Source organism: Humulus lupulus, chromosome 6, assembly GCF_963169125.1.
Source record: "Humulus lupulus chromosome 6, drHumLupu1.1, whole genome shotgun sequence".
NCBI classification, from domain to species: Eukaryota; Viridiplantae; Streptophyta; class Magnoliopsida; order Rosales; family Cannabaceae; genus Humulus; species Humulus lupulus.
The window spans coordinates 91,240,174-91,252,985 of NC_084798.1; the positions used below are offsets into that span (position 1 = coordinate 91,240,174).

Below are 12,812 nucleotides of genomic sequence, written 5' to 3' on the forward strand. Positions count from 1 at the left end.
GTTGAGCAATACAATCATAGAGGTATATTCAGTATATTAAAAATTCCTTTTTCTCATCTGTCATGGATAATTATTTATGTTTAATATTTAATGATTGTAATCTATGATATAATAATATAATAATTTTTAAGAAACAATCACCTAAATATTAATTTTTCTAAATACCAATAAAAAAATATTTTAACATAAACAATTATTAATAATAACCTTATTATAACACAAAAATAATTTTAAAACAGACACATAATAAAGTGACAGCAATTATTTAACTAAGTAAAATATAATTATTTAAATCTAAAATATTTTTGCATGCAATTTTGACTAAAAATATAACAGAAGCATACATTTCAAACGAAACATATATCTCTTGTTTTCCTACGTACTTAGATCTCATTTGGTAACATTTTTACTTTTAATTTTCTGTTTGTAAAAGTCAAATGAATAGTGGAGATCTCTCAATCTCTTGATTAGAAGATATTCGGTACTCATTTACTTTCAAAAAACATAAATAAAAATAAAAAAATTACCAAAGAAGTCCAGCTTCACCAATATAATCTATATGCCTTCTGATGTGATCATATTGATTCTGTTAATGATGCTGATACTTACGTCCTTACTGACCCAATTAGTTGTTGAAATTTGAAGATTTGAATCTATGAAGCCAGCATCAAAGTATCTCAGATTCTTGCAAGGCACGGATCATCAAAGAAGCTGCAGAATTTTCTGCATCTCTTACTCTTGATTTTCCATCTCCCATCATAAATAGTACACCATTTACAGTTGATATTTGAACAGAGGATACAAATGTTCTTTCATGTGCAGGTCCTTCCTCTTTCTCCATTCTGAAAAATTTACAATAAAGAGTACATATTGATTCAGTATATCACAAGGACCATCCCAGAAGTTATTTGTCCAAAAAAAAAAAGAGAAAAAAAAGGCTATAGAGGCAAGTCTGAAAATTGAACTAGTCAAAGGGAAAGTATGTGATAGGTTATACCTACTGATAAGATAAAGATCCTGACCATTCATAAGATTGAATAGTACAAGTACAATCTTGATCCTAAATGAATGGTCAGATCTGTTCTCTATCAGTAGTTAAACCCTACAGCATATCAGAATAAAATTAAAATTTAAAGTCAATGCCATGTGACATCCTTGCTATATTCGGCAAAAGAAAAATAAAAACATAGCTTTATTTTTTTGCTAATTTTAGCATACGGCTATGTGTTACAGATGTTCTAAGGCTCAACCTTTTTACCAAACTAAACCAAATAAGAATCATAAGCTTCGCAAGGATAAATTTTATTTAGTTAGAAATTCATGTATCTTGCACTTTATTCACTAACTTAATAATGAAAGTAAAAATTTCTTACCTGAAAGTCGGTTTGGGCCACTTCTTCTTGCCACAAAGTTCATGTAGCTTCTGTTTTGCACCTTCTATCTCAAATGACTCTCTAATACCATCCATGATTTGTGACAATCCATCATTATTCGGCATTGATTTTGATAGCTTGCACAAAGCTAACTTAGCAGCATTTAGCTTAGAAATCTCCTTGTGCTCGGAAGAACCTGACGCAACAAACTTTCCATCCACATACACACTAGCCACATTTTTTGACTCGTCTCTCCAATGCCTTATATCAACCTGCTTACCATGCTTTTGGCAAAGCTCAAACAACATGGTCACTGGTTGGGGTTGTTGCAGCAAGTCTTCAAGTGTCACCATTGGCTCCAAAAGACCCCTGAAAATCTGCAAACACACAATGAATTACACCGAATTCCTTAGACATCCCTCTTCCCCAAACTTATAATTTCATCACATTAAGAATCCAAAAGCAAAACCAACCAAGATATTAGTATTAATTATCTGAAAAGATTTAAAGAAAGAGAGAAGGAATAAGACTTAGTACAAACCACCCAGAGCTTTTGAAGATCAAAATTGACATCTACATATACAGCAGCCGCTATAGACTCTACTATATCAGCAAGAACTTTAGGTGCTTTTATTGATCCACCATGTGCAACTGCGTCTTCTTCATTTGATACAGCTTCAGAAAATTCCCTAATCTATAAAAGTTATTGCAAACAAACCCAACAAATAAGCAAACATAATAAAACTCAGAGAAGAAAAATACAGCCGTCTTTAAATAAAACCCAGAAATTAGATATACATCCAAACCCAAAAACACATTCCCCTGCTTTCATCTCTTGAGCTAATTATCACTAAGCTTAATCAAATAAAACTCTCTTAGAAGCTGAAACCTGAAAGTGCCCAAATCACATTCCTTTCACTTTTTGCTGGAACACATTCCTTTTACTTACAGACCAATTAAATAGATTTTCTTCTTTTGAGGGACAAAATCAACAAATGTCCCAAAGAAAATACAGATTCTTCTCTAAAACCCAGAAGACAGACACACAAACATATAAATATATTAACAAAGAATAGGAGTAGGACAATCCTGTCAGTAAATTTTTTTCTATATTCGAAACTAAACATGAAAAATTCTCTTCTTAAAAATACCAAAAATAATAAAAAAACGCATGAAAATTCAAAATGCCCCAAATACATTATAAAAATAACAATGACCTTTTCGTCAAGGGCTGGAGCGTTACGGCGAACGAAGCGATAGAGGCCATGTCGCACGGCCACACGTGCGAGCTTTTCCGTACTGACATTGGCAGCGCGGAGCAAGGAGAGGTGGCCGGGGTCGATCCCAGGGTAAGCGAGAAAGACGTAGTTGCTGACGGCCAGTCCCAGCGTGGCGTCGCCTAGAAACTCAAGCCGCTGGTACGATGCCGTCGAGTCCATCACCGACGAGTGGGTCAAAGCGTCCTCTAGAAGCCTCTTGTTCTTAAAGCAGTAGCCGACGATCCTCTCCACTGCTCCAATCGCCGCCACATCATCCGTTAAAGGCCTCCAGTTCGGCGGCACCGGCGCGTGCCGATGCTCCACGCAGCTCTTGACGCTACCGTGGGTAGTGGCTGTGGTGGTGGTGGTGGTGGTCCCCACGTAGAAGAGAGCAGGATCCATGCTGTTCATTTAGTAATTCAATTATATTATTATATAAGAGAATAGGGAGAGAACTGAGAACGAGAGGAGAGAGAGAGTAGTTTAAAACGAAGAGAAGTGTAGAGTAGGGTCGTTCGTACGAAAGCGAATATAGTAAGACCCTGGTCCTATCTACACATCCATAAGTAGAATAGATTCACTACTATATATACTGTTGTTTTTTGAATCGAGGCGATGACGTGTACACACCAATATATAAATATCTATACATATTTATATATTTTATTCTAAAACTGAATTTGAACTCCTGTTTTGGTATGTTACTTGATTTTCTGTATTCAAGAATTAAAAATGTTTCTTTTGCAATTAATTTTTTAAAATCTAGAAATGGGAAACAAATAAAAGATAGATTTTTTCTTTTAAAGGAAAGATCGGTTTGAAATTTTATTCGTGGATTTAAATTGATGAGACTTTGGTTGAAATTAATTTGATATTTTATCTAGGCGAATTTCAGAAGATAATCCAAGGTTCAAATTAAATTTTTATTTGATTTTTTAAAATTAAATTGTACATATCTAAATCAATACAATACTGCCCCACAAAAAAATAATTACAATTCCTTAGTAAAAAATTATATTTCTATCGCTATGTTTCAACAATTTCACTTTTAAAAACTTTAAATGTGATTTTTTTAATTAGCATAATACATTTTAGTTTTATGCTGTTTGGCAAACTAATCATTGAACTTTTTTCTACAATCAAGTGGTTGAAGTTTAAAAGCAATAACTATTAAAAATTCTCATTGTTGTCCATATTTTCATCATCTGATACGTGGTAATTAAGAGTGATTAGTGAAGAGATAAGGCATGAGGTTCTCAAAGTGCAACCCTTCTAGGAAGCCCAATTCAGACGAGTCGTGGACGTCTTCGAGTGAGGCCACGGCCTGAGGTCTGTCCTCGAGGCGAGGGTACCTCCAGGTCAGACCACGTCCCAAGCCAGTTGATAAGTTATAGATGTCTCCGAGTGAGGTCACGCCTCGAGGTCCATCCTCGAGGCGAGGATCTCTCCAGGTGATGCCACATTTGGAGGAGCTCTCTTCACTCTCTCGTCCCCCAGGTCTATGATTCTGGTCCTCAGACCTGGGGTAGCTGCTAGGTGTCAATCACTGCAATTGTGGGCCACGAGATGATCATCTGACAGCTTTTGGTGAGCCTCGATTGGTGGTGTCGAATTCGTACACTCGACAATCAACATTTCTCACAGCGTCGTCTGACATGGGTAAACGTGCGCTGCACCCTGACAAGTTAGAGATACGTTCCCCATAAAGTTGGTATGCGACTTTCTGCAATGGGCCCTGTGCAATCCGCCTGGGCCATAATCTCTATTTAGTGCAAGCCTTTATGTATTAATTCGGCATTAACACCCCAGGAGGGAGGAACTTTTGTATTAATGATAGATGATTAGCATTAATGACCTCGGCCCCTATAAATAGGGAAATGATATCTTCTTGTAGAAGGTTCAGTTTTTTAGAGAGAGAAACTCTGTAACTCAGTGCAATATACACGCTGCTTGAGCACCACCATTGAAGCATTCTATAACAAGCTTCAAGCTCACTGAATAATAGAGACTCGTGGACTAGGGCTCTTTTATAGCCTGAACCACGTAATATCCTTGTGTTCTTCCCTAGTATTTCCTTTAATCTTTTCGGATTAAGTTGATAGCAAAAAAGGCAATCAACATTTTGGTGCTTTCATTGAGAGTTTGAAGAATAGTCATGGTAACCACTCGAAGAAATGCACTAGATGATACCACACCTCACGTCGTAGCTGAGGGAGGAGAAACCATTCAATGTCACCACAAGACTTCCCTAACACGATGGAAGACTACGATGAAAATTCCTAATACAACGACATGGATGATGAGTACTATGAGGAGGAATATCCTCATCCCATGGACGTGGAGGAGACACCAGAAGTGGTGGCGCTCCGTGACCAGGTGGCCACTCAGCAGCAGAAGATCGACACCCAAGAGGGTAACATTGTCGCCCTGTAGGAGATGGTTAACACCCTGGGCTACTCTGGCAGCGCAAGGGCTGCGAGTGGACCCCCATGGCAAAGTACCATCTAGGAAACTAGCTGGTGTGCCACCTATGCACCCAGTTGGGATGCCACTTGTCAATCCAGCCAGTGTGCCTCCCGAGCACCCGGCTGAGTTGGCGCGAGATCCACCAGCTAGCGTGCCCCCCGTGCATTCAGCTGGAGTTGGAACCCCACCGATGCCACAGGACCGTGGTAGAGGTAAGGTGGGTGATACCCCTGGTCCCAAGCCAAAGAAGGCTCATTGGACCCCCAACGAAAATCAGGCCCCGAGGCAACCTAGTGTGGGTGAAGGCTTGGGAGTCTAAGGACACCGCCAGGCCGTCGGCGCCCATGAAGCCCAGGGCGTTCTTCCGAGGCGCGCCAATATGGATGGCATGAAACCCGGAGGTGGTGTCCCCCAGCACCTCGCCATCACCACAAGAACAGTGCCCAAGGGGCCAACAAGAGAAACTTCTCTGTTGGTCGAGAACGCGACATCAGCATCTCGGTCAACAATGAAAACATTGAGTCTGACGGGGAAATGGAAGTGGCGTACCCGGAGGACAGTGGTGCGTTTTGAGGTTAGACTGACTATGGGACAACCTCAATGCTCGTTAGTGCAATAAGGCCCCCGGGTGTGAACTCGCAAAGAAAGGTCAATTGGACCTCAGGGACAATCTCAACGCTCGGAGAATAAATATCCCAACATAAAGTGCCAACCAAGACCATGACCCGCTCTGCGCAGAGTTAGAGTGCTTGAAGAGGATCATGCTCAAAATGGCCTTATAATGTCCTAAATTACCTAACAAGGCTTAGGGCGTTGATTAGGGGGCCAGGATGGCAATATATGGAATTATATGCTTATATGAGTTATATTTATGCGTAATTATGTGATTATGTGAGTTGTATGATAATATGACTAGATTTGCATGTGTTAGGTGTATTAAATAAGCATGTGGGCCGGTTTCTCATTGGAAGGGCAATTTTCGTAATTTGGCCTTTTATGGGAATAATTGTATATATGTGCATATTTGTGATATGTGTGAGAGACCGCATTATTATATGGGTTTATTTGGGTTACTCAGCACGAGAAGATCCTAGGGAGCAAGTTAGCGGGAAAGTCACAACGGGACCCAATACCCGACTCGGGGCGAGTCAAAGGGTATTGTGGGTAATTCATACATCATCAGCTTATCAGGTAACGAGAATAAGTATACGAGGATATATTAGGAGTCAATGAGATTAGGAGGGAATACCGGGGATTTTGACCATTTTTCCTTCGGGGATGATTTTGGTACCTCGAGCCTCGGGATTAGCTTAAGTTACTTAAGCCTTAAGAAAACAAAAACAAAACAAAACAAATACTCAACTTTCTCCCTCACTCCCAACCGACTCTCTCTCTCTCTCTCTCATCACTCTTTCTCAACTTTGGCGTGGAAAACCCGGGAATTGAAGGCTCGGGTTAGGATTCGGTATTGATTGTGGCTAGGAGATCATCATTCACAGTAGAGGTAAAGCTTTAATCTTTGTTTTAGTTGAATTTTGTTAAGAGTTCTTAGTGTTCTTGAGGTGTTCTTGAGATTTGTGGCTCAAGGTTTGAACTTGAGTTTTGGGTGGAGTTTTGAGTGTGTTGAGGTGGGGTTTTGTTGCTGGTATTATGCTGATATTGTTCTTAGGATTGAATTGTTGTTCTAGGATTGATTTGGGTAGATTTTTGTGGGTTTTTGGCTGGAGAAAAATAGAGTAATTCTGGGTTCGCAGGCTCAAATCGCGACCTTGTTCTTGGGGCGCTGCGACCCAAACGAACCCAGAGCCAAGGGGAGCTTCTGCTCTGGAGGCGTGTCGCGACCCTCTAAGGTAGGAGGCCCGTGTCCTGGTTCCAGGCAGGTAGACAGCCCTTAGGGGCAAGTTGTGGCTCGCCTGGGCTATTTTGGGCACCATAGGTCTTGAGTGATGGGAATTTAAACTTAAGGGCTCAGGATCAATTCTATTACCCGGTTTAGTAGAATTTGAGGTTCCGGAGGCTAGGACTCGATCTAGAAGCCTTTATTTGCTCGTTATTGACGGAATCCTATATTATGGTTGTGACTAGCTTATTGCTAGGGGCTCGGAACCAGGATCGTGCTCTAGGGTCATCCTTATTTTACGCTATACTTGGACCTGAGGTAAGAAAATTGCACCCAATATGTGATATATGTGATTAGGGCTTGGCCCGATTGTTGATTATAATTATGAGTAGGGCTCGATCCCTTGAGAATGTACGTGTTTTAGTTATGATTTCACCTGTTGATTAAACATACTTCAATATTATGTTCTTGACTAAGTGTTATATGACTGTTCGCATGGTTTGCGTAGCTAGGGCTCGGCCCCGTTAAGGAACATGGTTATTACTATGTTTCCATTTAATTGATGGTGTTATATGGTCAATATGTATGCATACTTGTCTTGTCCAAAGTATGCTTATTTGTATATGTATTTGAATACCTAGTTCAAGGCTTGACTTATTATTCAAGGGCGGCAATAGCACGTTGCGCGCTGGTCGAAAGGCTTAGGCCCAAATCAGCAACGTACTATTACATTGGCCGACCCTATGGTCGTTGGAAAACAAAGTGTTTAGCTAGCTCTATGGCTAGTTACTCAGAGCTAAAGGCAAGGGCCCCAGGTGATTCTATGGTCACATAGCTAGGGTATAGGGCCTTGGGGTTGACTCTATAGTCAACTATTCAGGGCAGCAGCCCCAAAATGATCCAATGATCATTTACTTGTAATTGTATGCATGCATGAGTAGATTATCACTGATGGACATGCTAGACATGTATTTAGGATCTGTACTTACTATTCATGCACATTTTTAAGTTTTCTTGTTGAGCCATGGCTCACGGGTGCTATATGGTGCAAATAAAAGGAAACGAAAGCTTGACCAGCCATGAGTTGGAGAGCTATGTTGGCGGCGTGTACATATGCGGCTGCTTGTCCACCACAACAGAGGGTATCTCAATGGAACTAGGGTTGTATCCCTTATTTTTCCGCTTAGCTCGACCGGTTGTAACTTTTGATGTATATACACCCCTTTAAACAATTATTTGTAATATTTTAGGATCCCATGCATGTATGAAACTTTTAAACGAAAAGTCATTGGTTCCTTTTACCAATATTTTTAACCCTAACCCTTGACGTTAACCTTAATTACACATTTTTATCCAAATGACTTGATTAGCAAGTCTGACAGTATTTAAAGTACACAGAGTAGCGGTCTTGGATTAGGAGGACGTTACAACTTGGTATCGGAGTTGCCAAGGTTTAAGGGTTCCTGAAGATTGGTCGGGCATGTACACTCGCCAATAAAGACAAGCTCGACTCAGGGTTCGGTAATTATTTATGTGGTTATGTGTTTAATTGCTTAAATATGATATAAATGCCTTATCTGCATGCATGTGTTAGGAAGTATGAGATAATCTGATAGGGCCTTGCCTTTGACTGTTGCATGAATGATAAATAACATACTTATTAGCATTGTTATACATGTGTAAATGTCTGAATATGTTTATGTGCATCGTTAATTGCTTATGAATGCCAAAAATGCTTATTAGCATTGTTATTTGCTAATGAATATCAAGAAGTGCTTATTAACACCATGATTGAGTATATTATGGGTTGGCATGCTTATTAGCATTGCATATGTTTGTTTGTCTGTTTGATCTTGGACCGTCAGGCGATAAGAGGTTTAGTTATTACTTACCTAACGGTCAATTTGATCACTACATAGTGGATTAGATATCAGTATGATTCCTCAAAGGTTAGAGAGGTTGGTTGGCCAAGAGATATAGGCCAGGGAAGATAATGACCAAGGCCATGCCCCACCGCCAACTCCAGAAAACTGGCAACAAGTACTTGCTGGTAAGCAAGCCAGATTAGAGAGGCAGGAAGATGAAATCAGCCTCTTGAGACAACAACAGGTTCCAGCAGGGAACCCACATCCTGCAGTACCTGTAGTGTCACAGCCATAGGTACCAGCAGTAGTACACCCCCAGGCATGGGGATTTAGATGGGAACCCCTGTATGAGAGATTCAGGAAGCAGCACCCTCCAGTTTTTTAGGGAAGCTCAGACCCATTGAAAGTTGAGTAATGGATGACCATGATGACAACTATCCTAGATTTTATGAGGGTAGGTGTAACGCCCTGGCTACCCCAAAACAGTTACGGAGAACGGTGAACCGGAAATTTGACCCGCTACCCGAGTCCTTTGGTTAAAAACGTGATCTAAGTGTTATTATCAGGTTAAGGTGGAAAACCAGTAAAAAGGAAAGGGTACTTTTCATTAAGTAAATAAACTGCTCATGAGCCTTTTAAAATGTTTACAAGTAGTTCGTAATACAAAAGAGTCGCTACAGTTCCAAATTTACAAACTCCGCCGGCCTAAGCGGCAAAAATAGGGTAAACCCCTAGTCCCTCTGAGAACTCCTTGACCGTGGCGGTCAAGCGGCCCTGTATGTACATCACACCGCCCAAGCTCTCCACTCAAGGCTGGCCAAGCTTTTCCTTTCCTTTACCTGCACCACATAGCACCCATGAGCCAAGGCCCAGCAAGAAAACATGATATAATATCAACAACGATCATAATAACCATTCAGGACTATCAGTCCAACGAATAGGTGACAATAGCCAAAAGTCACAGTAATGAGCATCGCTCCCTCTAGCCATGTGACGATAGGGTCACCAGGGCTTAACGGTTAAGTGATTCTTTCATATGTTTGATCAGGACAGGTGCATGGTGATTGGTCACCAACATAACCTTCCTCATGACTCTAGAGTCGAAACTATGGACAACGTCCCTTAGCCACGTGACAAACGGTCACCGGGGTCATATACCTTGGCTATAGTCATCTGGTCGTAGACTAGGCAAGCGCTTATAAGTTCTTCGACCTTAGGGTCGGTCCCGCATTAATGCCATAGAGCCATTCAATGCGTGATCATCGACTTTAAAGTCGGTCCCTGACTAGTCAGTGTCTTAAACAGGTAATCAACATTCATTAGCATTTAATATGCAATCCACGTTCACATATATCAACCAGCAAGCCTCAATATCAAACCATGCATGTCATATACCTGTACAGGGTACAACTGTATCCATACACTGTTTTCTTACCTCAAGTTCGAGCGAGAAGTATGATAAAGACGACCCCTGAGAACGATCGGTCTTTTAGTTCCTTAGCGGTTACCTAATCACAACCAATTATAACCTCCATTAATGAGAATCCATAATAATAAGGTCTTAACCTAAGCACCACCCTCGGGACCTCGAAACATACCCACACGGTGAGTAGATTCGATCCCGGGCCTTAAGGATTGAAACCCCAAGTCAAAAACCCTTAAAAACACTCAAAACGGGGTTTGGAAGGAACAGGGTAGCGCTACAGCGCTCAACCCCTAGCGCTACGGCGCTAAACTCAGAACCGCCCAAGTGCCAGAAACCCTCCTGAGGAGCGCTACAGCGCCCTAGGGTGGGCGCTGTAGCGCTACCTCCAGCCCAAAACACCCCTGAACCGACCTTCTTCATCTCCTTCGTTTCTAACTCGATCTCCAAGCTTCCAAAGCCTATTCTTGATGCCAAATGAACCCAAAAACCATCCCAACACACCCCAAACATCACAAGCATGGGAACCCTAGCCAAAACTCCCAACAAAACCCATGAATTCACCCTAAACATTTCAGCTGCAAAACAAAACTAAAACAGAGCAAACCAGAGAAACTATGGTTAGAAACTTACCCAAAGCTCGGCTTATGAAGCTCTTCAATGATGGAACACACTCCCAAACTCCCAAGGCTTGCTTCCTAAGCTTGAATCCTCAAAATTGGTTCAGAAACCACAAAGAACAGTGAGGAGAAGAAGGTACGGAAGAACTCTCAAAGATACTCTGTTTTTTCCATCACCTTTTCAGCTAAATAAGGTTATATCTACCCTAGGGGTGAAATGACCATTTTACCCCTAGGTCAATTAATGGTTTCTAAAGACTCCCAAGGGCATTTTTGGTACTTTCCTCCTAACTCGTTAATCATAATTAACGCTCTCTAATTCCCGCTATTCTCAAAAATCATAAACACCAATAATTCACATCCTGTTACCCTTTATCTCCCGGTAACGCTCTAATCATCAAAATCACCCCGAGACTCAACCCAAGTCCCGGCACTTAAACCTGTTGTGACTAAACCGCTAATCAATAATCAACGATCGTCTCATGTCGAACAGCTCGAACAAACCCACATCATAATGTGGTCTCAACATATATCACCGACATGCATACAATTAACATTATATTATAATATAATTCTCATAAACATACATAAACACGTTAAATGGCAAAATTAAACAATTATGGCCCTCCCGGCCTACAAATCCAGCCGTTAAACCACATTAGGGAATCCGGGGCATTACAGTAGGTGGTTGTGGATTCTCAAAATTCAACACCGGTAAAGAACCCACATCTCATGCCTATGGTCCCTGGAAGGTCCAAAGCAACCATGTTTGAAGTCCATTTGAACCCTCAAATTAGTGCTCAAAATGAACCTGCTCCAAATGACCCTTCTCCAAATGACCACTCCACCTTGGACACTAGTAAAGAGCCCAAGCGTCCCGCGCGCCCCAGGTGTCTTGCGCGCCCAGCGCCTTGTGCGCCCTGTGTCACGGGCTGACATTTTGACAGCGGAAATGCCCGTGCGGCACCTTGACTCCTCTGAGCCAAGGTCAGCCTTCCAACCATTCGAATAACAATGGGCACATTTTTCGCGCGACCGTGTGCCTCTGCACACTTCTGTCTCTCGAACAACTCTCGCTGAGTCATGCTCTCAAGCATCTATGAGTGCAATCATGCATCAAGGCTATCTAGCCAAGACACTCACACTGTCCATAGGTTCTCACTATGGCAAGGAAAATCCCAACACCGATGCTCACCCAGACATTCGCAAGCCAAGGTAGCATGTGTGGCTAAGAGCCAACACCAAGCTGACGTGCCAACACCTCCCATCATGTCCCATTCGATACTATCCGATTAGTTCACGTCACAGACCAAGGACTCCCATACGTCCATGGTCCAATCCTCAAGGAACCATACCATCGTGCATGTTGGCAAGCCCTCGAGACTGGCTGCCAGACTAGTAGCATACACTAGACCTCTGTCCTACTCAAGCACAGTGCACCCTCCAATGCTTGCATGCTAACAAGTCCCACGAATGACTTCCCGTGCCATCTCGTGTAGAGATTCATGTCCATGGTGCGCCACGACATCTCTCGAAGGTTTGGGCCACGTTCCATGCAAGCGGTATCCCGGCAAGCCAAGGGAATCGTACCCTTAAACCTCTGGCAGCACACTTTGACGCACTACCGGGGCGGCCCGGTAATGTTCATGAGTACTCTTACTCATGGAGACATATGAGTCCCCTCGTGGTCCTCATATGCCCGCCCTACTATTCCTCCCAACTAGTAGTAGCTCACTTGACGCACCTGCGCCAGGGGGTGGTGGAGAGCTAACACCAAGTGCTCCCTCTACAAAGAGCCTTCTGAGCTTTTAGCCTTCTACCAGGAACATATATGATTTTTGCTTGGGAGACATATTTGGCTTCCAGCTCGCCAATTCTCCGAATCTCCCAAATCCGATCATACCATTTCGTTCATTGACCCTTCAATATGGAACCTACCAAGTCCCATCCATTTCCGGGCAATATT

At 42.0% G+C, this 12,812-nt stretch overlaps 1 protein-coding gene across 2 annotated transcripts; it reads right to left on the reverse strand.

Moving 5' to 3' along the window:
- Positions 1 to 322: 322 nt before the first annotated feature.
- Positions 323 to 3,177, reverse strand: LOC133782364 (ribonuclease 3-like protein 2). 2 transcript variants are annotated; one of them, XM_062221638.1, is made up of 4 exons: positions 2,591 to 3,177; positions 1,915 to 2,067; positions 1,374 to 1,750; positions 323 to 842 (listed from the first exon to the last, which is right to left on the reverse strand). In XM_062221638.1, the coding sequence occupies exons 1-4, from the start codon at positions 3,041 to 3,043 to the stop codon at positions 668 to 670; spliced, it is 1,158 nt and encodes a 385-aa protein (XP_062077622.1). In that variant the 5' UTR covers positions 3,044 to 3,177; the 3' UTR covers positions 323 to 667. The 2 variants fall into 2 exon arrangements, with proteins under 2 accessions (XP_062077622.1, XP_062077623.1); XM_062221639.1 differs by lacking the exon at positions 1,915 to 2,067.
- Between the last annotated feature and the right edge of the window lie 9,635 nt (positions 3,178 to 12,812).

Coding starts and splice junctions, on each gene's coding strand:
- LOC133782364 (XM_062221638.1), bottom strand. CDS start 3,043: ATGAACAGCATGGATCCTGCTCTCTTCTACGTGGGGACCACCACCACC. Junction 2,068..2,590: donor CTCCAGCCCTTGACGAAAAG/GTCATTGTTATT, acceptor TAACTTTTATAG/ATTAGGGAATTTTCTGAAGC. Junction 843..1,373: donor TGGCCCAAACCGACTTTCAG/GTAAGAAATTTT, acceptor TAAATTTTTCAG/AATGGAGAAAGAGGAAGGAC.